The 27,787-nt window shown below is 38.9% G+C and overlaps 1 protein-coding gene across 2 annotated transcripts in view; it reads left to right on the top strand.

The window, feature by feature from the left end:
• The window catches only part of CAPZA1 (capping actin protein of muscle Z-line subunit alpha 1), a gene marked incomplete at its 5' end in the record, with an annotated part of 43,407 nt that extends 16,893 nt beyond the window's left edge, over positions 1 to 26,514 (top strand). The window contains 9 exons of one of the 2 annotated variants that reach the window (XM_080915231.1): positions 7,101 to 7,164; positions 9,045 to 9,096; positions 11,911 to 11,974; positions 12,657 to 12,863; positions 17,573 to 17,652; positions 18,188 to 18,266; positions 22,686 to 22,757; positions 23,968 to 24,030; positions 24,354 to 26,514. In XM_080915231.1, the coding sequence (XP_080771357.1) occupies positions 7,101 to 7,164; positions 9,045 to 9,096; positions 11,911 to 11,974; positions 12,657 to 12,863; positions 17,573 to 17,652; positions 18,188 to 18,266; positions 22,686 to 22,757; positions 23,968 to 24,030; positions 24,354 to 24,494 (822 nt within the window). In that variant the 3' untranslated portion in view covers positions 24,495 to 26,514. The remainder of the gene's footprint in view (positions 1 to 7,100; positions 7,165 to 9,044; positions 9,097 to 11,910; positions 11,975 to 12,656; positions 12,864 to 17,572; positions 17,653 to 18,187; positions 18,267 to 22,685; positions 22,758 to 23,967; positions 24,031 to 24,353) is intronic. The other variant, XM_080915232.1, reaches the window with a different exon arrangement.
• Between the last annotated feature and the right edge of the window lie 1,273 nt (positions 26,515 to 27,787).

Below are 27,787 nucleotides of genomic sequence, written 5' to 3'. Positions count from 1 at the left end.
CTCACCATTGAGCTAAAACATAGAACTTAATGACTGTGTACCTACCCTTGGTACAGTGGTTCTCAACCTTCCTAATGCTGTGACCTTTAATATAGTTTCTCATGTTATGATGACCCCCACCACCACTGTAAAATTATTTCCATTGCTGCTTCATAACTAATGTTGCTACTGTTATGAATCATAATGCAAATAGCTGATATACCAGTGGTCTTAGATGACCCCTGTAAAAAGATTTTTTGACACCCCATGAATCACAGCCCACAAATTGAGAACCACTATTCTAGTAGCTTATTTTTGGCAAAAACAAACAAAACAAAGGCTGCAAGTAGTTCTGAGACAGGTTCAAAAGCTAAGTAATAGAAAATAGAGTTGAGCTCTTGCTCCTGTCCGCACCCTCTCCCCATTCCCTTACCCCCGCTCTACGTGTGCTCATGGCCAGCCTCTACTCCCCCACCCCAGCCTACTGCCCTCTTAATTTCCCTCCCCATGCCCTAAATAAATTCTATTCTATACTTAAAAAAAAAAAAAAAAAGAGTTGAGGAAGACGAGCTTGATATTGTGATCACATTTTAGTTCTTTAATTCAGACTGGGTATGTACATTCTTATTATTTTGAGCTAGTTTTATGGCATTCCTTCAAAGAATAAAAAAATCGATTTAATTCTTCAAAGGCTGTCAATATTCTTGATGGTCTCGGGTTTTGTTTTGTTTTTTTTTTTTTCCCAGCACTTGAACTAGAATTCAATACTGCTGCTTGATGTTTTCATTATTGTTACATACATGAACTCTTTTTCTTTAGAGAATAGAAGGGAACTTGTGGTTTACTTTTCTCTTTCAGTGTAATCTAACTTAGCAGCAAGCTCTTGGTGGAGGAGTGACCATTTTACCTCCCTTGCTGCTCCCAGCATGTTGACAATGCCACATTTCAGTCTTTTGCCTTCCTTCATCTTTATTTTAGGTTTATTTTATCTGAATGAGTGCTTTCATCTCATGTAAGTACACCTCATGCATACAATACTCAGAGACCAAAACAGGACCTCAGAACCCCCTGGAACTGGAGTTACAGTTGTCTCTGAGCTGCCACATGGGTGCTGGGAGCTGAACCTGGGTCTTCTGCATGAGTCTTAAGTGCTCTTAACCTCTGAGCCTTCTTTAGTTTATTTTGTTTTTGAGACAAAGTCTTACTCTGGAGTCAAGGCTGGCCTCAAACAGCAATTCTCCTGCCTTAGCCTCCTGTGTGTTGGTATTAGAGTTAAAAGCCACCACATGTGGCAGCTTGGTTTTTTTTTTTGTTTGTTTGTTTGTTTGGTTTTTTTTTTGGGTTTTTTTTTTTTTTGTTTTTTTTAAATGTCACTTGTCTTTTATTCACTGTTATTTAATGCAGTACATTCCTAATTAATTAATTTTGAGTTTTTCTTTATGTGACTTTAATCTATTACATTAGATGTTAAATCTAAGAGATCTGAAAAAGAAAAAAGCATGATTAATTTTAAAAGAAAAGCAATAAATGTATTTTTGTTAATATAAATAAGTTACATTTTAGCATAAATGATTATAGTATTCATGGTTTTTATAACCCTCTCCCAAAAGGAGTTTTACTATAAAGAGTTGCAGGTTGACATTTTGCAGCTCTGTAATATCTTCATTTTGTTCTGACTTGTTACTTTGTATATATTGTTTCCTCTGCCGGAAATGCCCTCCCTTGTCTCTCTCATCTACTGGGTCTCTAAATCCTGCTCTAATACTTCTAATGCCTGCATTTGAAGACCAACCCCCTTTCTGTGTACATAGGTAGAGCTAATGGTACCTTCCTTTGTGCCTAGTTATGTACTTAACACACACTATATGATTGTGTGAGTGTCAAATACTCAATAGCAATATTGATTTCTATATTGTAAGTCTGTTTACTGACACTTTTCTTCCTCTAGGCTGAGAGGTTAGGTTGGCTTCCAACTCACAGAGACCCTGCTATCTCTGCCTCCTGAGTGCTGGGATTAAAGGTCTGAGCTACCTCGTTTTTTCAGCGATTCGTTAATCAGCATATTCTTATGTTTGGAGTATAAACACTTTGCGTGACTGAGAAGAGGTTTACATTTCTGTGGTGTTATGAGAGAGAAACACATTTACAAAAGGCGTTATAACCACTAGGCTCATTTGCCACAAATAAACAATGAAAACAGGTCCATGCAGGGCATAGTGGCACTCACCTTTAATCCCAGCACTCAGGAGGCAGAGGCAGGCAGATCTCTAATTTTGAAGCCAGCCTGGTCTACATAGTGTATTCCAGGAGAATCAGATGTTGTTGTTGTTGAAAAGATGTACTAAATTTTTTATTTATTTATACCAGCAGTCATTGAATAGTTAATATTTTGTGTTCATCAACTATTGCATTATATACTAAGGATGATATACATTAGAAAATCATATTGCAACATTCAGTCTTTTGGGTTCTTTTACACAGTAACTCTGGCTTAGATGTGTGTACACCACCCAGACTCTTTGAACTTGAGGTGATCTTCCTGTCTCATCTTCCTACATGCTGGGATTATAGGATTGAGTGCCACTACATTCACAGCAGCATTTAGACTGTTGGTTTGTTTGTTTTGTCTTTCTATTTATTTATTTTACGTTTTCCTGGTGGTGATTTAATTTTTAAAACATTTTATTTACTTGTTTAGAGTAGATTTATGAGTACTTGCACAGTCACAGAGGTTAGCAGACAGTTTGGGGTATTGGTTCTCAGCTTCCATCATGTACATTCTGAATTCTAAGGATTGAATTCAGGTCGCTAGGCCTCTATCCACTGAGCTCCCGTCAGGGTTAAGTAGTTTACTACTGCACTCACTTCCAGCTTATTTTCAAAAGGCCTGTGAAATTTCGTTGTTATTGTTGTTTGGTTGGTTTGTTTTTTGTTTTTTGTTTGTTCTGTTTTGGGTTTGGTTTTTTTTTTTTGGTTTTTGGTTTTTGGTTTTTGTGTAAGAATGGCTTGAAGGCCTGAGAGATGAGCCCGGGGGTAGAGGTACTTGTATACAGGCCTAACAACCTGAGTTCTTTCCTGGCAGGAAAAACCCAACTTTGGAAAGTTTTCCTCTGACCCTCCATGTATCTTCCTATGCATATACATACACAAAATGGTTTAGCTTTGATGTGACTATGAAGAACTTAAAATTGTATGAAGTGTGCTAATCTGGTAATAGGATCTGCCTTACCTGTTAGATGATCTTTGTTCTATCTCTGAGACTTTAACATCTTCATGAGTGGAACATGAATATTAGGGGGTTTTTGTTGTTTTCCTCCCATAGTGTGCTACACCTGTCCTGAAAAGTTTCTTTAAAGTTAGGCATTGCCTTAGGCTTTCTGTTGCTGTGACTAAATGAAAACCTTGACCAAAAGCAAGTTGGGAAGGAAAAAGGGTTATTTTGCTTATATTTTCACATCACAGTTAATCACTGAAGAGAAGTCAGGCAGAAACCTGGAAGCAAGAACTAATGAAGAGGCCATGAAAAGTGCTGCTCACTGGTTTGCTTCTCTCCTTATAACTTGTTCCTCCTTTTTTATAGAACCAGAATTACCAGCCCTGGGATGCTGGGCCTTCCCTCATCAATCATTAGTTTAAAAAAATGCCCTACAAGCTTTCCTGCAGTTAAGAGTCTTATGCAGGCGTTTTCTTAGTTGGTGTTCTTTCCTAGATGATGACTGTAGCCCATGTCAGGTTGATAGAAACTAGCCAGCACAGACCTACTTACTAATTATCAGTATCTCCATTATTTTGTAACTGTCAGGTATCTATATGTAGATATTGTTGAATGCCAAATTGAAGCACATCTAGAGGAATTCCAGGAATAAGGAAGAAAAGTTCCAGTCTTAGAGCATATTAATTGAAGGAGTACTGTCTAGCTTTCCTCCATTTAGACTGAGCCATAGGCAGAATCAGAGTTTATTCTCAGACTAGAGCAGTGAGAATGAACACTTGAGAATAGTGTTACAAGTGTCTCATACCTGAATCCCAGGACTCATGTGGCTGAAGCAGAAGTTCAAGGCCAGTCTGAGCTACATACTGAGTTTGAGGCTGGACTGAACTACTATATGAGGTCCTGTCTCAACCCCTTCTCCTTTACCCCTACCATACCTCCAGAAGAAGCCTACAGCACTACAGGTAGCCTGCTGCCCTTAGACTTACTCAAAAAATAAGGAATTCAAGTAGGGCTTGGTGGCATATACCACCAGTGGGATGCAGAGGTGGGTGGATCTCCGTGAGTTTGAGGCCAGCTAGATCTACATAGTGAATTCAGGACAGCCAGGGCTGTGTAGAGAAACCCTGTTTTGGGAGTGGGGGGTAAGAGGGAGAGGGGTTATAATCAGAAGCAGCAAGCCAATCTCGCCTTGCCCTTGAAAGAACTAGAGACAGGCTGTAGATAAAATGAACAGGAGTGCTGGAAGGAGCACCAAACAGGAATAGCTGGTGTCTGTCTTCATAGAGACAATTGTAGATATGTAAAAGGAAGTCACTAAAAATCAGGAAAGTGAAAACTTGGAATAGTCGAAATTATTATCTGAACAGCAAGCTGGGCACAGCTGAAGAACATTTTAGCAAACTAAAAAGTAGAGCTACTCAAAGCAAAAAATGAAAGCTTAAATATGTAAGGAAAAATGAGATATCTGTAGGGTAGATCCTAACTAACACTTGGAGAATGGCTGTAAGTAGAGCACGAAACAAGGCCATAGTAGAACAATGCCAGTAGAAGAAAGTGGCTCCATAGTGCTCTGTGCTTCTAATGCACAATTGAGTAGCACAAGTGGCAGGGGTCAACTTTGTACTGCCTTTAAGATTGGAGACAGTGCTGATTTTCTTCATTATGTGGTTTGCTTTCGAATTCTAAAAACTTACTCTGACACTTTCAAACCTACTGATTTGTTGGTTCCTAAGAAACTAAGTGTTGAGTTTTGTCATCCTTTTTCCAGTAAAAATTGGGACGATCATATGACTGCTGTTTGGGGTTGTGTGTGTGGAGTGGTTCTGAGACTGGGTTTCACTGTGTGGCCCTGGATGTCCTGGAACTCACTCTGTAGACCAAGCTGGCCTCAAACTCAAGCTGTGAGATCTGTTGCCCTCTTCCAGCCTCCTCAGTGTCCTGTGGGACTGTAAACTATGCCAGGAAGTTTAGTAAGGTAGGGTGGTTATGAGAACCAGAAACTCGAAGACCCAAGTACATCCTACTCCCTGTCAAATTCCTGGCCCAGAACCACATTCCCCACATAAGGAAGTATGACCTGTGGTCAAGTAGGCCCAGAACAGAGTTATCTATGCTAATGAGGTACCTAGAGGCCCTGAGGGTTTACCCAATAAGCTTCCCTTTCCAGATATTTCTCCCTGCAGCAGGTATTTAATCTTGGGTCCACCCTGAGAAATTGGTATGGTAAGGTATTCATTCATTTTTCCTTGATGAACAGTCAAATAAACATTTTAGAGACATGGACTGTCTTTTTCATAAAGAATTGCCATGGGAAGTGTAGAGGGGGTCTATAGAAGGCCTCTCTGTGCTTGTTGCAACAACCACAGCCAAGCTAAGGACAATCACCACTGATCTAAGCCAGAGCACCCCTTACCACCCTTCCCCAGTCCCCCAGTCCCAGGTTAGATGTCATCCCCAGACCACACCCCTCCCCCCACTCTGCTCCCAACTCCTTATGACTCAGCGACACATAGATGTCCAGGAGTTTGGAGGGCATACCGCACCACCCCATTCTGGGCCTGCAGTCGCTGTAGTCAAACTCCCAGTTTTGTCTCCCAAGTGGCTGTGACCCGAGACAGGCAGGACACAGACCAACATCATGCACACATGTAAAAGTAAATGTTATTTTTAATTCAAAATGAGTGATAACACATATATTATAAAGTATACCTGTAATTGATAACTTTAAAGTTAAAATGTTTTATAGAAAAATATAGAGGCTTCTAAACAGTAGAGCTTTATTTATTTATTTATTTATTTATTTATTTCAAGAGGCATTGTAGGCAGGAAATGCAGCTCAGTTGATAGAGTTGCCTGGTGTGCAAAAAAACCTTGAGTTATATCCCAGCACCATGTAAAACTGGCTGTGCATGCCTATAATTCTTGTAGGGGAAATGGTAGGCAAGAGCAGTTATATAGTAAGTTTGAGCTAGCCTGAGCAACATGAGATCTTGTTAAAAAATAAAAGGCTGTAGAGATGGCTCAGCAGAGAAGAGTCTTTGCTACTCTTGCAGCAGTTCAGAGATGATTTGGTTATGGGAGGCTAACAGTTGCCTGTAACTCCAGCTCCAAGGATCAGATGCCTGCTTCTGGCCTCTGGATATGTGCACAATACAGGCACACACACATAAATAAAAATAAGGAAGTCTTTAAAACAAACAATGGTGTTGGAAAGATGGCTCTGGTTGAGAGTGCTGACTGCTTGTCTAGAGGACTGGGATTTGATTCCAGCACGTACATGCCACCTCACAGCTTATAACCCCATTTCCAGAAGATATGATATCCTATTCTGGCCTCTGGGCACTACATGTGTGTGATGCACAGACAAACATGCAGTTAAAACACCCATACACATAAAATGAAAATGAAGGGGAAAAATTTAGAGAAACACAATTATAGTGGATTTACATTTCAAATGTTATTCCTTTTTCCTCCTCATCTCCCCTACCCCTGTGCATGTTACTTTTTAAAATTATTTATCTTAGGACTGGAAAAATAGCTCAGGGATTGAGAGCACTGACTGCTCTTCCAGAGGTCCTGAATTCAAATCCCAGCAAACACATGGCAGCTCACAGCCATCTGTAATGGGATCTGATGCCCTCTTCTGGTGTGTCTGAAAATAGTGACAGTATACTACTCATATGCACAAAATAAATTTTCAGAAATCTTTTTAAAAAGTATTTGTCTTTTGGCTTCCTTTTTATGGGTTGGGAGGTAGACACAGTCCTGCTATGTGCCCAGGCTGACCTTAAACTGGAGATCCACTATGTCTTTTAAGTGCTAGGATTAGATGATGCCTGGCCCGGCTATAAACAGCTGCATGTTTTCTCTTCATAGTACACTTACTATAAATTTTGTTTTTCTTTAGGTACGCATAGCCGCTAAATTCATCACCCATGCACCACCAGGGGAGTTTAATGAAGTATTCAATGGTAAGTAAAGAATAATACTAGGCTGTTGTAAGTACTCCTTAATCACTGTCACCCCCTTTTTTCTTTTTAAACTTTTATTCCATTTATTTATTTGGGGAAGGGAGGCAACTTGTGAGAATCAGTTCTTCTTTCTACCACATGGGTCCTGAGAACTAAACTCAGGTCCTCAAGCCTAGCAGCAAGCTCCGAGATGACTCACCAGCCTTCTCTTTTTAAATGTTGGTCTTTTGTGGCCCAGGCTAGACTTGAACTCTTGAGTGCTGGAATATGGGAATGCAGCAACACACGTGGCTGTGAGTGCTTAATGTTTCCTGATTGTTACCCTGTTATCACCTTTTCGAAAGAAATCTACCTTCACAGACATTGAAATAATTTGTTTAAGGTAGCCTAGCTACTGGATGTAAAAGTTAAGATTCAGTTCTAGGTTTAAGTCAAATGCTTAGCTTGCCTAATCCACGAATTAGGACACCGCTCTCGGATAAGGAAAGTCTTGAGGTAGCTGTCATGTGGCTCACATCTACAGTTCCAGCCTGGGGGTGCTGAGGAAGGGAGATTGCTGTAAGCTCCAGTACAGCCTGGACTAAGGGCTGCCTCAAAACTAAAAATAAATGAATAGAGATTTAACATAGCTTCATGTTTTAAGGGAATGACAACAAATTGACTTTTCAAATTTATTACTTTTTTATTCTTCCTGTGCCTTTTAAGTTTTTTTGTTTTGTTTTATTTTTTATTGTATTTATTTAATATATGAGTGCTCTGCTACATCTGCACTCCAGAAGAGGGCATCAGATCTCCCTAAAGATGGTTATGAGCCACCATGTGGTGGTTGCTGGGAATTGAACTCAGGACCTCTGGAAGAGTAGCCAGTGCTCTTAACCACTGAGCCATCTCACCAGCCCCTTAGTTTTATCATGGAAGGTAAAAGCTTCAATTTTCACTGCCTTTTCTCAAGTCCTATACACATTTCAGCACTCGTGTGGCTGAACTTCAGATCATTTTTGAAGTTTATTCATTTCAGGTGGTGCATACCTTTATTACTAGTGTTTGGAAGGCAGAGGCAGGCAGATAGATCTCTGGGTTTGAGGCCAGCTGGTTTATAGAGTTCCAGGACATCCAGGGCTACATAGAGAAACCCTGTCTCAACAAACAAAACAAACAAATTCAGATTCACCCAGAGATAGTGGCCCATGCCTGTAGTCTCAGTACCCAAGAGGCTAAAGCAGAAGAATTACTCTCACTCAGGCATAGAATGAACCTTTGTTTCAAAACAAAAAATCATAAAAAACTATTAAATAAATTTACAGACTGACGTTTATCATCCCCTCAAGACTTTCATCTATTCCATACAATATTAGGTAGGTGTGGTGATATATACCTGTAATCCCAGCACTTGGGGTGCTGATTCAGGAGGATTACAAATTCAGGAAAACCTAGACTACTTTAGTGACAGCTCAGAGACTCAACAAATTAAGAAAAATGTCCTTGTGTAGCTCAGTTGGTAGAGAACTTACTTAGCATGCACAAACCCCTTTGTTCAGGCCCTTCCATGGCATAAATTGACATGGTGGTCAAGGTCATTTGCAGCTGCTACATAAAGGGAGTTTCAGCCAACCTGAGTTTGAGATCCTGTCAAAAAGGAGAGAAAGGGGAGCAGCAAAGAAAGATGAATAACTTTTTTGAGAATTTTTGTTGGGTTACTATAGCAGATAATTCTGTAGGAACCTATGAATATTAGTGGCCATTACTCAATAGCATGTTTAGAGTTTGCACACATGATTCATCTTGCAACCCCTGGATTTTAAGAAGATATTCTAGAAATGGGCTAAAATTTTTTGAGTTTGTTCTGTACTCAATATTCCTTCCAATGCTTTCCTCCTCAGATGTCCGGCTACTGCTTAATAATGACAATCTTCTCAGGGAAGGGGCAGCACAGTAAGTATCTCTTAAATCCACGGTTGGGAATAGCTCAGTGACAGAGAGCTTAACCTGCCTCTGCAAGGTACTCAGTATGGTTTAGCACTGCAGACCAACAATCATATTTCATGCCACTTAGAGTGTTGCACTAACATTGGATAAGCTGGTGACAGTAAACTGGTACCTTGAAAGCTGAATTTGAGACACTTGAAAATAAAGCAGTTAGTCTCTGTGGAGTTTTTTGTTATAGCTATGACCATGTATTTGAGGGAATAGACTCTTCAAAGAATGTGTTTGTTTGTTTGTTTCCCCGTGGTCAACGGTATTTTGTTCATAGTCCATGGCCATATTGATTCTGGCCTGGAGTAAAATAGACTATCCTGATGTCACAAACATGTGTCAGATTTCTTGCCTAATGGCCAACAAGCAGGCAGGGCTTGGGACAAGATACAGCCCAAGGGCATGCCCTAGTAACCTACCTTTTCCAGCTAGGGCTGATCCCCTTAAGTTTCTAGAACCTCCTAAAATTCATTGCCAGCTGGGGACCAAACCTTCAAAACCAAGCCAAGGCAGTCAGTCTCTCCAGCTATAGAAAACTGTTTTAGGAGGTATTGCCTAGGAAATAATTGAGGACCTTTTGTGGTAATATTTCATATCTAAATCATAAGTCTTATTTATTTTCTTTCTTTCTCTTCTTTTTAAATTTTATTTTTAGTAGAAGAAATATGTTCCCCCTAAAATATTGGCTTCCTTAAAATTTAATACAGTTTTAAAGCAGAATTTTTGTAGTTCTTATGGAATTTTTTTAGTTTAGGGAGCCAGGGTCTCATTAAATAAATGTAACTGACCTGAATTTGCTATGTAGACCAGGCTGACCTCAAACTTGGTCTCAAAACAATCTTGCCTCTGCCCTTGTCCCCTCTCTCATCAACCCCCATGCCCATCCTCCACATCCCACTTCTACCTCTACTATGCTAAGATTACAAGTGTGTGTCACCACCATGCCTAGACATAGTATGAAAGTTTTTTAAACTGCTACTTATAGAGATATTAGCCAGCTAATAAAGATTGATGAAGCTTCTCAAAAAATAGAACTAATTTTGGGATAAAAATCACGATTATTCTTCCTGGTCACTGAATCCTTATTTGATAATAGGCTAGCTAATCTTTCTAAAATACCATTTCTGTCCAGGTTGAGTGATGTTTGTTATAACCCTCACACTTACAAAGACAACCAAGAGGATCAAGAGCTCAAGGCTAACCTCAGCTACATAGCAAGTTCTAGGCAAACAAAATAAATGAGATGTTGTCTCACACACACACACACACACACACACACAAATATTTTCATTTCTCTTTGTCCTCAAAAACATTGAATGGTGAGGCTTGTAAGTTTGGAGTTCTGTTTGTTGTTGATTATTCTAGAATCAAATGTAAACTGTGGCTTTCAAGGGTCCCTGTTATCTGGCTTTATCAGTATTCTGTTTTACCTAGTTTTGTTTCAGTTACTGTCTACCCAACTGCCCAAAGTCCCTCTGTAAAGAGGAAGCTCCAATTGAATATTGCTGAAAAGAGTGAACTGGGGAGGGCAAGAATTTATAGATGTAGAACACATAAATATCATGAAATTGTTCTGGTATGCTATGTAACCTGTTTCAATTTTGAATATAGAAAGTGTTTTAACAGTTGTTACCTAGTAACCAGTCATCTGCCCTGCCTGTGCTGCATTTGTGACTAGACTCTTGTTAACCTGGGATTTCTAGACCATCACTGTACTCATATGATTCTCTAGTTATAATTACTGAGCGGACTAAGGAACACATTGAAGATACTCTGTGTATCTTCTTAACATATTACCACTGATACTGGGGTAAAATGCCCTAAAAAGTAAATGGAGACAACCAGCATTTGGTGGGTAAAACAGGGTGATTAACATGTGTTCAAGGCTAGCCTAGGCTACAAAGTGAAAACACAGTGGTTCTCAGCCTTCCTAATGCTGCAACATTATGTGGTGGCCCCAACCATAAAATTATTTTCATTGCTACTTTATAACAATAATTTTGCTACTGTTTTGAATCATAATGTAAATTTCTGACATGTAGATAGTCTGTCGACCCCTGTGAAAGGGTCATTTTACACACACACACACACACACACACACACACACACACACACCACATTTCCTAAAAGGGATCCTGACCCACACGTTGAAAAATGATGCTCTAACTTAAATGTCCTGATTTCCAATTAGGAATGGTTATGTCAATACAGAGTTCAGATGCTTCGGCTGTTTTAATTATACCTACAGACACTAAAGCTCTGTGTGTGTGAGAGAGTGTGTATGTGTGTGTGTTTGCACATGTGTATGTATGTGTGTTCAAATTCTTACAGATTTCTTAGAGAACCTACTTATTAAAGAAGTTCTTTTTCCCCTGAGCCCAAGTATTTAAATTTTTTTATATGGATAAAAGTTTTTCTTTTATCTGGGCAGTGTTGGTGCACACCTTTAAATTCCAGCACTAGGGAGGCAGAGCCAAGGGATCTCTTGAGTTTGAGATGATAATGACATGGTAAGACTTAAGGTTTAGAATAGTCACCAACTATGTATTCCAGTAACTTTGTGAGAGGGCAGAAGCTGAACTGAGGCAAGGCAATGTTCAGAGTAGAAGTGGGGGACCTGAGAAGTAAGATTCTGGCTAAACTGCTCATAAAACTGTTGGGTTGGAGATGAAGTGTCAGAGAAAGAAAAGTCAAAGATGGTTCCAAAGTGTTTGGATTGAAGTAGCTGGTAAAGTGGAGATACTTTACTTTTTCTATTCTTTCTTTAAACAGTGCGTTTGCCCAGTATAACATGGATCAGTTCACGCCTGTGAAGATAGAAGGCTACGATGACCAGGTAATGCTGCTGCAATAGAGATGGAAAGTCAAAGCAGATAGGAAATTGGCTGTTACTATATTTATGTCTTTGATTTTTAAAATAGTCTGCATATTAGAAATTTCTTCTTTCTGGTAATACTAGGTGGGTTTTTCCCTCCATAAGAAAAAAGAATGCCATTGACTTGACTCATGGCTTAGTTATTAGCTATGTATATGTAACCCCTGGGTTCCAGAGAGGTGCAGAGAAAGTAACAAAAATACCAGGAGACATTGATTAGAATTAACCTAAGTTACTCAAGGAATTTGCTAGTTAGGAGATAAGGATGAGAAAATTATTTCATTTAATACATTTTTAAACCATGTAGCTATATTACTTAAGTGCTTACAATAATACAGTGGCCCTGAGAAGTTTGATAAAGTGTGTGAAAATGAACACATGAAAGTTGGTGTTCTAGCTAGAAATACATACACAATGATGATACATGCACACATTGGATGGAAATAAAGGTACAAAGGGTATTGTTGTGAGTAGAAAACCATTGTCTTATTTTTATGAGAATAAAAATGATACATTGTTTAAAAGTCAATGTGGAAAAAATATGAAAAGTTAACTTTTGTAGGATATTTATTATTTCTTTTTGCAAAACATAATAAGAATTATCTTTATAGAATTACTTATGTTTGTAATTCTTCTCTGGAAGGTCTTAATTACAGAGCACGGTGACCTTGGCAACAGCAGATTTTTAGATCCAAGAAACAAAATTTCCTTTAAGTTTGATCATTTACGGAAAGAAGCAAGTGACCCGCAGCCAGAGGATGTGGATGGAGGTTTGAAGTCTTGGAGGGAATCGTGTGACAGCGCTCTAAGAGCCTATGTGAAAGATCATTATTCCAACGGCTTCTGTACTGTTAAGTATCTTGCCTGTTCCTCAGAGAACTGTTTAAGTTACTTTTCTTACATTTACCTTATCCTTTGAACCTTTGGCCCACCAGACTTTACTTCTTTTCTCTTGGTTATTGTCATCTCTGAATTTTATTCTTTAAATACTTTCTAAAGCAATATAAGCATTTGAAATTTTCTTTTTTAAAGTTTAACTTTATTGTTTTTTAATTATGTATGAGTAGAGGCAGGGATTGCGTGTAAGCACACGTGCCCCTGGGGGTTAGAGACATTTAATCCCCTGAAAATGCACTTAGAGATGTTTAAGCCACCTGACATGGATTCTGGGGTTTGAATTCAGGTCCTCTTCTAAAGTAGTCCATGTTCCTTAATTACTGAGCCATTTCTCCAGCCCTAGAAAATTTCTTTTTAAAATCTCAGTGCATAAGTTTAAAATATCTAAATGTTGTATTTTATATTTCTCTTATTTACTCACAATAAATCACCTCTACCCATCAAAAAAATTTATTAAAGCCAGGTTTGATGGTATACTTGTAATCTTAGAATATTTAGAAAGTAGGAGCAGGGGCTTTGAGTTCAAGGTCATTTTTCACTCTACAGAGAATTAGAGGGCAGCCTGGGCTGTGAGGTGTCTTCGGGGAGTGGGTGGTGGGATTTATAGTTGGTTGGATCATGCTTAGCTTTATTGTGTGTTAGCTTTTTTTTTTTTTTTTTAAATTATTAAGCAAAGACTGAACCTAGGGACTGGCACATGCTAGGCAAGCATTCTGCCACTTAGCTGTATCCAATTGTCATTATAGTTTTTGTTTTGAAACAGTGTCACTAAATCTTTCTGTTAAGAAGCTGGAAATCCAGGCTTGCATCAGGCCTGCCTGCATTTTTAACTTTATAACTGATAAATAAAATTATATGTTTATAGGATGTATAACATGTTTTGAAATATACCTTGTGATATGACTAAGTTGGGTGTAGAATCTTGGAATATATTAACTTTTCCCTGGTTTGTTGATTTATTGGTTTAGATGGGGCTTCAGTCTGTAACTAAGTCTGGCCTTGAACTTCAGTTGATCCTCCTTCCTAAGACTATGCTATGTACTAGTATTTCAGATACAGTCTACTCTCTGAAACCTTCAAATACACAGTACATAGTTACAAGTTAGACTTTTAAACCTGTAGTGATGACAAGTTTAATAGGGGTGTAGTTAGTTAAGAGCACTATGAAGTCTTGGGTAGTTGAAATCCTAACCCAATCACTTAACTACTTCTTGTGACCTTAGGTATAGATTACCTAACATCTCTGTGCTTCAGTTTCCTCGTTTATATAAAACATAGTGTTACTGTGAGGATTTGGTAAGTAAATGAAAGATGTTAGGGGAGTGTCTGGCACAGTGTAAGCTATGCATAAGTGGATGGTGCCATTGTTTTTACCTGTTTTATCTTTTCTAAATAATAGAGGAAACACATCATTGTAGCTAAGTACAGATTTCCATTTCAAACATTTTTCTGGAAAAGAGACAATACATTCTCACTTAGAAATCAGCTGGCCTGGGGCTGGAGAGATGGCTCAGTGCTCTTCCAGAGGTCCTGAGTTCAATTCCCAGCACCCACTTGGTGGCTCACAACCATCTGTAATGGGATCAGATTCTGATTTCTGGTGTGTCTGAAAACAGCTACAGAACTCATATATAAAATCTAAAAAACAGCTAGCCAATTTAAAGATACTTTCAATTTACCATTATTTCAATTCAAAGTTTATCCACATTTTATTTGTTTCTTTTTGAGACAGGGTCTCACTATGCAGCTTTAGCAGGGCTGGAACTTACTATGTAGAATAGACTAATCTCAAATTCAGAGATCTTACCTGCCTCTGATTCCTGAGTGCTAGGATTAAGGGCTTGTACCACCCTGCCTGACAGTTGACATTTTTAGTCTGGAGAGCTCAATACCTAAGAACCCTCGTGAGATCTTTTTTATTTTTTTAGTTGCATGAGCTACAGAAGGTGATAGAATTGCCCCAGTGCAGCTTACAGTAGTATCCTAGTAACCTTCATTCTTAGCATCCCTAGAAGCCCCTAATTTTATCTCACTGTATTATGTTTTCTGTACAATGTGTTCCAGACATTTTCTATTATCTGATGAACATCTAACCTCCTACATCTAATTAAAATTGAGACTGACTGAAATTTTATTTGTTTCTGCATACTTAGAAACCTTATTCTTTCTTCCATGACACATTGGTTATTTTATTTGTTTACATTTCAAAATGTTGTCCTCCTTCTTGGTTTACCCTCTGTCCCATCCCCCTCCCTTCCAATTATACTTGAATCTGAGGCAAAAGGATCCTTATTCTTGATTTTGTACTGTCCTGTATCTTCAGGGTGGCTTTGTGTCCTTTATTTTCTATTCTGGTATACTCCCTATTACTCAGGTATAAGGTCTTGTTTTTGTTTCTGAAACAGTTTCATATTGGCTTCCTTCCATCTTCCTGTGTCTACTTCCCAGATGCTGGGATCACAAGTGTGTGCCACCATGCCTGAATTAGAATAGTTCTATTTCTCTTACTGTCTATCACATTAGGTCCTGTAAATTACTTCTGTTTCTCTAAGCTTCTCTTTGTACCTCTTGTTTCTTCTTCTTCTCTGCTTTCTCCTTCCCCTAGGTTTGCACTCTGTGTCCCACCAGAAAAATCAAGGACATTTTTCCTTGTTAGTATATTTATTCACTGGCAGTGCAAGTCTGAACCTTTGACTTTTCACTGTCTTTGCCACTCTATACAAACTACTTTCTGAACATAATAAGCCAGCATGCTCTTCTGGGTCCTTAATTCCTATATGCTATTTCATACTGAGCCCAGCTGCCTACTTCTAGAAATAATCTTTTCTTAGGTTGCTGTCGATACCCATCAATTCTAGTTACTCTATAGCTGTTTCTCCCCTCATCCCCCATTGTGAATTCAGGTACTCTCCAAAATGTATTTCTCTGTCCTGGAAGTTTACAGTCTAACCAGATATCAGGGCTCATGGCTGAATTCCCACAATTGATAGCTTGAAGAAAGAGGATTGGTGTAGGTTTGAGGCCCAGTTTAGCCTACATAGTGAGTTCCAGGCCAGGGTGAGCAACAGAAGACCAAGACAACAAAAGCGACAGAGTTCATAGTGCAGTTAGTATAGGCAAAGCCTAAGCATGTGAATCACACCTAGAATCTCAGTACTTATAATGTGGAGGCAGGAGGATTGCCAGGCTGGGCTACAGAATGAGACTCTGTCAAAGGAAAAATACACTGCAAGTGCATTTGAGACTCTAAATCACCATTTGTTTGCTTTCTTTGGTGATTGCATTTTCATTCACATCCCTACTTCCTCCACCCTGAGAGTTGATACTTTGAGTGTTAATTAGACCTCTCATCTGGGGTTCCCAGTCTGCTGATGGCACCATGTCAGTCCATATCATTCAGGTGTAGAAATGCTTTGGCTTCTTTTTCCCTTTATCCTTGGATTATGACATAGAGCTAGACTTCTGTCTTAGTTACGGTTACCACTGCTATGAAACACCATGACTAAGACAAGGTTAGTGGGAAAGGTTTTGTTTGACTTATGCTTCTGCATCATAGTCTGTTGTTAAAGGAAGTCAAGGCAGGGACTCGCACAGGGAAGGAACTTTTTTTTTAAGTTTTATTTATTTATTATATATAAGTATATAAGCACAATGTAGCTGTGTTCAGACACACCAGAAGAGAGCATCATATCTCATTACAGATGGTTGTGAGCCTCCATGTGGTTGCTAAAACTTGAATTCAGGACCTCTGGAAGAGCAGTCAGAGTGCTTAACCACTGAGCCATCTCTCCAGCCCACAGGGCAGGAACTTCAAGACAGAAGTTGAAACAGAGGCCATGGAGAGTGCTACTTACTGACTGGCTCTCTGTGGCTTGCTCAGCCTGCTTTCTTATAGAAACCAAGACCACCACTCACCATAGGCTGGGCCCTCCCCCATCAGTTAAGAATTATTGAATTCTAATTAAGGAAATGATCCAAAGGCTTGCCTACAGACTTATCTTACGGAGGCATTTTCTCAGTTATGGTTCCTTCCTCTCAAATGACTTTAACTTGTGTCAAGTTGACATAAAACTATCCAGCACAACTTTTTTGCATTCTGCATTAATATCTCTCCTTTCCATTCTCTTTCACAATGCCCTAGACTTTTGCCTAGGTTAATCTGTACCCTCCTAACTGGCCTCCAGCTTTTTATCCTCTGTACCAGCATTACCAGAAATAATGGTTCTTAGAAGACAGTCCTAACTTTTTACCTGCTATTTAATGCATGGCCTACTTCTCTCTCACTAGTAGATCTCACCCAACTCCACTAACATGGTAAACCATTTGCCAAATAGTTTGCAGGTCCTTGTTTTCCTGCCTGAGCTGGTGACTTGTCTTTAGCTTCAGTTTCTCTGCTAGACTTGTGCATGTTTTGTGAGGTCCACTCTCACTGGTATCTCCCTTACATTATGATAAGCCAGAAGCTGTAGCCTCCTGAGATCCACTGTAACGTTTTCTGCTTTGTGCTCACATCCTAAGAAGGCCTGTGTTATAAGCCTGTTTATTAGCCTCTGATACTTAGCCCCTTCCAAAGTTTTCAATATAGCGCACTGCTTTTGTACAGTTTCCTATAGGGTAAATATGTTTTTCATGTCTAACTGTTTTTTTTTTCCCCAATAATAGGTTTACGCTAAAACTATAGATGGACAGCAGACCATTATTGCATGTATTGAAAGCCACCAGTTCCAACCCAAAAACTTCTGGTAAGAAATAGACATTCTCTTCTATTTTTATCTAATTTATATTGGAAAGAAACCAATGACTGAGGTTTTGTTTAAAAACTAACTTGGGATAGATTATTTGATTTAGAAACTTTAGTTCTCAATCTATAAGATGAAGGACTTAGGCATTGTTTAGATTCTTTCCATTTCTAAGACTTTAAACTGTACTCTTTTGTCATACCAAGTGAGAACATGTGATTTACACAGTATGCAGCCGGGAGTCCTAGGTTTCCTTGGGGTTATCAATTCCTGGGGCTGATTGTACAGTGTGGTGTTCCCAAGTAGTCCCCCTGATTGAGAAGAGCCTCCACTTCAGAGGGGCAAAGAAAAAGAGTCCACATAGGAGAGACTTGTTTATGATCAGCCACCTGGATCCCAACTTTTATGTAGTGATGGGCTTGACTCTGTCACATCAAGACTAGCTCCCACCAACACTATTGCAAACTTCTGTGCCTGGTCACCTCTTTCCTGTGCCTGCTGCTAATTCTGCAGTATCATGTTATATGTGTTTTTATAGGAATGGTCGTTGGAGATCAGAGTGGAAGTTCACCATCACACCGCCTACAGCCCAGGTGGTTGGAGTGCTCAAGATTCAGGTAAGAGTCCAATGTATTTATAGATGATGTTTAAAATGTATGGTGTTAAAATAAAGCTGTCATTTGCTCTTTGTTCTGGTATTAGAAATAAAGATTAATAGAGCACTTCCCTACTGTGAACAAGGCCCTGGGCTTGAACCCAGTCCCATGCAGAGAAGTGGGGAGAAGAGGACTAAACTATATATTGATACAAAAGAGGTCAGTGGCAGTGGATATAAGTAGAAGCCTCCTTCCCAGGAGTTACTTGAGAGAACTATTCTGGGTTGATAAAGTATGAATACTACTAGATTACTGTTTTTCTTTCAAGGATAACGAGATCTTTTAGAAATAATGAAGCTGGTTTCAGGGAAGATTTAAGTGAGTATTAAGTAGTTAGGAGCTGGATGCCAGGCATGGTGACGAACACTTTTATTCCCAACAGGACTGATCTACTGCCTTATCCTGGTATATGGGCCTTGGCCACCAAGCAAGGCTTTTTTGTCCTGTTTGGAATGAATGCTGAAATAGCTCTCTATACTAAGCACTTCCCAGTCCTGAGTTCTGGGATTCTTTTGGTCTGTGTGTTTTATTGGTTTGATTTGGTTTGTTTCTTGTATTTCTCTTTTGACCTAGAACAATTATTAACCTTGGATACCTGATCCTTCTGCCCTCTACTTCCAAAATGCTGAGATTACAAGCCTGTACACCACATGGGTTGTTTCTCTTTCTAATTTTAAGACAGTGTCACATATACCCAATCTCCTGGCTTACCCCACCAAGTTCTAGGAGCTGGGCCTATCATGTACTTACCTTTTAATAGTCAGAATGAGAGTTAACAAGATGGGTCAGCAAATAAAGGCATCTGTTCTCAAGTCTGATGACTGATGGGATACCCAGTTCCCACATGGTGGACAGGAAACCCGACTCCTGCAGGTCATCCTCTGGCCTCCACACGTGGATACATATACACTCAATAAATGGTTTAATTAAAATAAAATAAATATATATATATATATAGAATATTATTTGGAAAAGTTATTTCGATATTTACCCTTTATATTTCTCATTAGCTAATTTGCTATCCTTTGGCAAAAGGCTGATTCTGAGAAGTAACAATTTCCGAAGACTTAAAGCAGGCACATTGAAGTTTGTATTAGTCAATGGGACTTTGTTGTGCTTTGGTTTTGTTTCATTAGTAACTGGATCTTAAAGATGGTTCTGCTTTAGAGGAAGTAGAATTCAAGTTGAATTTCTAAAGCTACATCATTGGTATATGAACTCATAAAACTGATATTTTTCAGATTTTTGTTGGAGTTTGTGACAGTGACGCTTACTACCCTTATCTTCTATTCTTTTTCATATTGTAGTTCTTATGAAGCATAACAGATCCTTATGGCCCAGAGCTCTAATCCCAGATATTCAGAGGGCTGAGGCAGGTGGTATAGAGTGAGACTTGCTCAAAAGAACTTAAAAATAAAAAGAACTGTGACAGAAGTTCAAACTAGTCACATATTCTTTTGTTGTTATTTTGGGCTTGGGTTTTAGGGTTTTTTTTTTGGTTTGTTTGTTTGTTTTGTTTTGTTTTGTTTTCGTTTTGAGGTAGAATTTCTATAGCCCATGCTGGCCTAGAAACTACTTTATAGCAGTCCACTTAGCAGCAATTCTCCTCCACCATACCTACTTCTTTTATTTTAGCTCTAAACACACATCTTGGCTTGCATAGTAGACAGGGTGTTTGCTTAACATGTGTGAAGCCCTATGTTTGATCCCTAGGTCTAGACAAGAAAAAAAGTCACTGTTGATCTTTAGCTGCAGGTCTACTAGGAGAGCGGAGGCAACAAATGGTAGGCCTGAAGAAGTAAGCAGTTTGACACACGTTTACTCAAATCTCAAATGTGTGCAGGAGCAAAGACTGTAGACTGCTACAACAGAACAGTCTGGCTGATAATTTATAAACAGCAAGTGTATTGTTCCCACCTGTATTAGTTCCTTTTTTGTTGATACAGTACACCACTGTGACCATAGGCAATTTACAAAAGAAAATTTGTCTATGGTTCCAGTAGAAGATAAGAGTCAATCATGGCAGAGAGCATGCATAGTAGCAAGTGGCATAGTAGCTGGAGCAGGAAGTTTAGAGACAAACTGAAAGCTGGAAGAGGCTGTGAACTCTCAGAGCCTGCCCACCCCCAATGATGTGCTTGCTACCTCTTGGTTCTCTTGCTGAATTTTGGAAGGACACCAGCATTCAGTCCATAGCACTAAATGAAGAAAACGACAGTATCTGAACTACTTTTCCATCATCTCTAATAGAATAAAGCTTAAATTCTTAATTTGGCTTATAAGGTCTTTGCTCTCATAATCTAGTTTCAACTCATATAGTGAGGTCTTTGTCCTTCCCTCAGCTAAGCCAGTTTTATTCCATTCTGATACTTAGCCCTTTGCTAGGTGACCTTCCCCTTTTCTTTAAATCTTTTTTATGTGCATTGGTGTTTTGTATGTGCCCCTATAACTAGAGTTACAGACAGTTGTGAGCTGTCATGTAGGTGCTGGGAATTAAACCCAGGTCCTCTGGAAAGGCAGCCAGTGCTCTTAATTGCAGAGCCATCTTTCTAGTCTGCCTTCTCCATCTTATCTGCTGAAGTGATAACTCCTGTATTCAAAACCTTGTTCAGGATTAGGATCTTATGTGTTTCCCACATACAAATGGCTTCCCTCGTCCTGTTGTGTAAGGCCACTTTGTAGTTCTTTTAAGATAGTTTACTTTGGGGGAGGGTTAATTGGAAGTGCCTAAATAAATTATGTTAATTAATATGTCAAAAAAATTAAAAAGATAGTTTACTTACCAAATCCCTGAGCCTTACATGTCTTAGGTCTACTAGGTGTGACTTGTACTCTGCCTCTTGAAAACTGTTTTTTGATTGTGGTGCTAGGGATTGACTGGGATCTCGCGTAGAACAGCCAAGTGCTCTACCTCTAAACTACAGCTGTAGCTCCAAACTGCTTCCACCATGCAACTTTTTAACCTTTATTTAGGGGGCAAGGGTGGTACATGTGTGGCAGTACATCCATCTCTGGCCAAGGAGACCATAGAACAACACTGGGAGTTGGTTGTCTACTTCCATCTTGTAGCTTCAGGAATTGAACTCAAATCATCAGGCTTATAAGAAAAAGTCTGTAACCATTGACCCATCTCAAGAACCCAACACTATTTTTGTACATTTTTGTTTGTTTGATTTTGGTTTTGGTTTTTCAAAACAGGGTTTCTCTGTGTGCCCCTGGCTGTCCTGGAACTCATGATGTAGACCAGGCTAGCCTCAAAGTCATACAGAGTTCTGCCTACCTCTGCCTCCTGAGTGCTGGAATTAAAGGTGTGGGCCAACATTGCCTGGCTTATTTTTGTAATTTTTTTAAAAATTATTTTTATTTTATATGTATTTATTTTATAATAATATATATTATTATATATTTTTTTATTTTATATTGCCTGCACATATACTTATGTACCTTGTTATGTGCCTGGTACCTAAAGAGGTTAGTAGAGGACATTAAATTAGATCCCTTGTAATTAGATTTATGGATGGTTCTGACCCATCATGTAGAAGCTGAGACCAGAACCCCAGTCCTCTGTAAAAGCAGCAAATGTTCTTAACCACTGAGCCATCTCTCCATCTCCTTATTTTTGGAACTTTTTAAAAAGATTTATTTATTTATTGTATATATAAATACACTGTAGCTGTCTTCAGATACGCCAGAAGAGGGTATCAGATCTCATTACAGATGGTTGTGAGCCAACATGTGGTTGCTGGGATTTGAACTCAGGACCTCTAGAAGAGCAGTCAGTGCTCTTAACCACTGAGCATCTCTCCAGCCCCTTATCTTTGTAATTTACTAATAAATATTTTAGTTTTTTTTCTCTTATATTTTCGTTTTTAATCCTCTCTTTGACTTTCAAGCTTTTCCTCAACTTAATGAGATTAGTTGCCAATATTAATAATCATACAGATGGAAAAGTATCTCAGATATTAGGTACTAGAGTCTGTTAAGAGTCCTTGATTTTCATAGAGAAAAACCATTGCTCAGTGATTTTTTTATATAGATCTTTTTGATACTGTTAGAGTAGGATCCTGTCACTTGAGGGACAGCGTAGGATTTCCTCAAGTTCCACAACAACCAAAACTATCTATAAAGACTGTCTGAAAAAGAGGCAGAATGTTACTTGTGTTTGTATGCATATGTGTAGCCCAGCACCCATAGTAGAACAAGCATACATTTGCTAAACTTAGTAATCCATTTTCCTCTACTAAAGAGAGATTTCTTAAATTTACTTCTTACCATTGAGAATTGTCATTGATCATATTAAGTGTTTGTTTAGAGTAAAGATGGCCTTAAACATGGACTGTGCCCTCTGCACTAACCCTTCTCAAATATTATCTCTCACAGGTTCATTACTATGAAGATGGCAATGTTCAGTTGGTTAGTCATAAAGATGTGCAGGACTCAGTAACTGTTTCTGTGAGTATAGCAACAGTTTCTCTTTGTGCTTCTTATTACCAAATGCCTGTATTGCTTTAAAATCTTTGACTAAAGGTGGTTGTCATGTTTTAAAAGAACCTTCTTTTCTTTGTTTGGGGGGGTGGTGTTTGAGACAGTATTTTTATATATCCTAGGTTGTCTCTGAACTTGTTTTATAGCCATTGATGACCTTAACTCCTATTCTTCCTGTCTATACCACCTGTATTCCCAGCGCTGTGTTAATTTATTATTCATTTACTTAATAGCATGAGATCATACATAACCTATATAAATTTATGAGATCCTGTCTTAAACATTTTAAAGGGCTTATGAGGGAACACGGGACTGGGAGAGATGGCTCTTACAGAGGATTGAAGTTCAGTTCCCAGCACCTATATTGTAACTCCAGCTCAAGGGGTGCAGAGCCTTCATTTGGCCTCAGAGGGCATATGTACACATACACAAGAAAGGGGGCTGAAAAACTAAGTGTGAAGTATAATCCTAGTACTGGAGATACAAGAGTAGAAAGATAAGAATTAAGGTCATCCTTGGTTATATAGCAAGATGGGTGTCTGGTTGCAGTATAAGAGACCTTGAGTCAAAAAAAGCCAAAATGGAGGGGGCAGTTAGGCTGAGGGTATAGCTTTGTACTAGAACATTCGCCTATATGCATAAGGTCCTGGGTTTAATACACACACACACACACACACACACACACACACACACAGTTTCAAGATGGGAAAGTGCTAGATTTAGAACCCATCTTTTCTCTTTCTTTTTTTTTTTTTTTTAATTTCATTGTTGATGCATGTATTTAATTTATTTTAGAATGGTGGTACATACATACCATTTGTGTAGAGGTCAGAGGTCAACCCATGGGAGTCTGCTTTCTTCTACTAATATATAGGTTCCAGTTGTTATACTCAGATTGTCAAGCCTAAGCATCTTTATCTGCTGAGCCATTCCATCAGTCTGTAGATTCTTTATTATTCATAATCTTGGTCAGGTCACTTCAGAAAGTTCTATTTTTCATCTGTCAGATGATAGCCCACGTCACAGTGTGTTGAAGAGATAATTCATATATAAGCAGTAAATAAACTAGGATCCTTATACAAATGTTAGTTCATAGAGTAGGCTTTTCAGTGTCTTTTTGTTGCTTACATATTTTTATCATTTTAAAAATATTATTTCCTTCTTTTTTTGTCATTAGAATGAAGTCCAAACTGCCAAGGAGTTTATTAAAATCATAGAGAGTGCAGAAAATGAGTATCAGGTAAGAAGATTTGGAAGTTATTTCTCTGTGAACATGTTTTATTTAATCCTTCGTGTCCTTTAACAAAAAGCATACACTGTTGGGTATTACTAAGTGTGAGACTTCACAGGCCCTGCAGTTTGGCATTCTGTTTACAATTATGAGACTCTAGCATGTCTCAGGAGTACAGATGAATTTGATTTGCTTTCAAGATTTGAGAGGAGCTCAACATACATGTTTTCTTCCTTTGTTCTTTCTAACATGTCCTTTGACTGTCTGATTATCTTCCTGTTTACAAACAACTCTTTCTATTCAAGCAACTCATCATTAATTATCTATTGCAGACAGCAATTAGTGAAAATTATCAAACTATGTCAGACACCACGTTCAAGGCCTTGCGCCGGCAGCTTCCAGTTACCCGCACCAAAATCGACTGGAACAAGATACTCAGTTACAAGATTGGCAAAGAAATGCAGAATGCTTAAAGGCCGTCTGTAGGAGTCTCCAGTACATGGAAAGAAAAGGATTCAACATGTGTGGTCATATGATAAATAAGTGATTTATAAACAAACAAGAGTGATATTTTGCTAGTTAACAAAGTGAACAGATCTTCTAGCCTCATGGAATACTGTTGAACCTACAGCACTGTCTCGATTCTTTTGTGTGTCTCTGCTTTGTAATTTTCTGTTATCGCTATATCTACTTGTAATTTTTTTTAATTCTGCTACATTTAATGTCGAAGAAATATATCCTGAAGTCATTTTCCTGTTTAGAAAATTTCCTAGCCATGAAGGCCTATCTATTGCTGGTTTTATGGAGTTATCTGTTGAGTACTTTTTACCCCTGTGCTTTAAGCACTTCCAGTCCTCCAGTGGCTTTTAGTGATCCACCAATTGCTGAAGAGGCTCCGCTACCCACACGCTAAGTGGACAACACACTCCTCCTCGGTCTGATTGCTTTGATCCTTTATAGCATCTCACAACTATAGTTTTCAGACATTTGGATTGGGGCTTTGGGGTCCATGTTGGAAGGCAAAGGAAGTTTCCTAAAAATTCCATGGCAACAGCTTCTCTGGAGACTTGTTTTTAAATCCAAAGACTTGAACCACATCCCCTGCACATGAATGTTTGCTTATTTTCATTTTCTCATTGTCTCCTCCCATCTAGTTCTGTTGTAACCATGGATGTAAGAAGAACAGCTTAGAAAAAGCATTGGGAAACTAGGGTTGTCAATCACATGGGTCTGTTTTCTTCAGTGGAAGAAAGTGAATGATGCCTAATCACTAGAATGCTGGAGTGGTGTGGTCAGACAACCTCTGTTAAGAGAGCCTCCACCTTAATCTCTCCCACCCCACCCCAATATTATGAGCATTGTTTAGACCCTAATACTGGCCTTTGTCTCTCAGTGAATAGAACTCATGCCTATAACATATCCTTCCTCTCTAGGCCCTAGCCCTAAGTTCTGTTTGTCAGTCAGTAGAGGTTGTTTTTATTGTAAAGGTCACAGGTGCTTTACTACTTTGCAAGGGAATTTAGATGTAGCCAGCCTGAAGCTTTGTTATAAGAATTGTCACATGGACACTTTCCCCCCAAAGTTCTATGTTTAAGTGTGTGGAAAAATTAAAACACAGGATCAGAGCTAGAAGTCTTGATTCAGTCTGACCAAGTCTGGCTATACCAAGTTTTGGTTATCTATCCTGGGTCCACTTTTCTTGCCAGTGGCAATACCTGCTGGAACGCCTCAACAGATGTTGGCATTTTTAGAAGAGTTTTGCCCATTAGTAAGTATTGCTCTTTCATATTTGAGAGCTGCTGACATACTGTGGATATAGTAGAATATAAAACTTGAAAACACAGAAGTGAAGGAATAATAGGTATCTGTGCTTTACGCTCTCTGGTAGGATTGTTCTGTAAGCAGACAAATAAACAGCTGTGTCCCACAAAGCTGGAATGAACCAAAGTGAACAGGAGGGCTCCCAGACAGTCTCTATCTGTCATAACCTGGTATTTCAGAGAATGCTAGTGCTTTCTTCTAAACATGTAAAATTCATTCCAAGTTACTCTTTCTCCATCATCCTACCTGCCTAGAACTCATATGTAACTGTGATATAGCTATCTTCCCAGGTATGTTGGCAGGTATGTGTGTGTGATCTCAGAACACACAGGTAATGTGACATGACCTTTGACAACTGGTAATGGTGGATTCATTCACATTGTTTACACTTTTCTGACCAGGCCTTAGGGGAAGGTCAGTTTTTTAAAAAAACCAAGTAGTGTCTTCCTGCCTGTCCCCAAATACAAGTTAAAACAGAAGGGTGTTTTGCTTCGGCTTTGTTTTCTTTATTTTGCTCTGTAATACAGTCAAGCAAAAGTTTGTTTGCAAATGAAAGCTGTGTAAGCATTTTTTGTTTATTTCAAATAAAATATATTTGTATTATTTGTCATTCATACTATCCATCCATGCCACACTGTCTTCTGTACCAGGTAGTCCAATAGAAGAAATACACCTGTTTTGTTCTAAAATTGTGTCTGTTCTTTCTGTCCTTCTATCAACCTTTGTTCTCAAGGTAAGATATTCAACTATAATCAACCTATTTGTTGAGAATTCAAGGTTTCTGAAATCGTATCCTACATTGGAGTAGTATGGACTCAGTAAATATGCAAAGACTTATAAAGAACAGCTCCTTTTTGAGTGTGAATAGTCTCTTAGGCTGAGGCAGAAGTATTGCTGTGAGTTTGAAGCCAGACAGGGCTACATCCTAAACTACTGTGTGAGGCCCCATTTCCAAGGAGGGGGCAAAAACGGGGGTCGGGGCTAGAGAGAAGCTAGAGAGATTTCTCAGCTGTTAGGTTAGGGGTGATACTGTTTTTGCAGATGACCCATGTCAGGTAGGACACAACCATCTGTAACTGAAGCTCTAGGGCAGATTCTGAACAGTCACGCTTATGCATATACAAATACGTTTTTAAAAATAAACACTAGAGAGACTAGGCATGGTGGCACACACGTTCAATCCCAGCACTCAGGATGAAGAAACAGGCTGATTTCTGAGTTCAAGGCCAGCCTATTCTAAAATTGACATCCCAGGACAGCCAGGGCCACACAAAGAAATCTTGTCTCAAAACAAAAAAACAAAAAATAAAACGAATGCTCAGGGTTTTATTTAAAAACAAAATTCTAAACTTTACCACTATCCACCCAAAGGCTACTAGTGACTCAAAAGATTTGTTTGGGATCTCCACCATTGTTGAAAAGAATCTGGTTATAAAAGTGCAGTCACTGGGCTGTAGGTAAAACTGGAAGAACTGTAGCTTAACCCTTAGTGCTGGTTCACACTGGCTCAACCTGAAATGTTTTCTCTTCTCCAAGTCTGGTCTAGCTACTGATAGCCTAGAGAAAAGGGTTTGTTTTGTTTGTTTGTTTTATCTTAATTTGCAACAAAGACGGGAAATTTTCTTGATTTGCTGTCCAGCACGGACTGAGATTCCCTCCTTTTAGTGTCATTTTAACTGTGTCATTCCTGTAAAAATTATAGTATTCTTGCCTTTAACTTGTTACCTCTGTTGGCCCTTTCCAAATTCTATCCATTGGTTTTCTTATTCCAAGAAGACTAAAAAACAATGAATCGCAAGTTCTAGGTTGGGAGTTGGCAAGGTGGCAAAATGGCTTAGCAGGTCAGGGTACCTGCCAACAAGTTCATAGGCCTGAGTTTGACCCACATGACTGAAAAAAAGAACCAAATTCTAAAAGTTGTCTTCTGACCTCTACACAGGTATAG

The sequence above is a fragment of the Micromys minutus genome (assembly GCF_963924665.1).
Source record: "Micromys minutus genome assembly, chromosome: 4".
NCBI classification, from domain to species: Eukaryota; Metazoa; Chordata; class Mammalia; order Rodentia; family Muridae; genus Micromys; species Micromys minutus.
The sequence above is the reverse complement of the archived record's forward strand: the minus strand, read 5'-3'. Positions and strand labels throughout refer to the sequence as shown.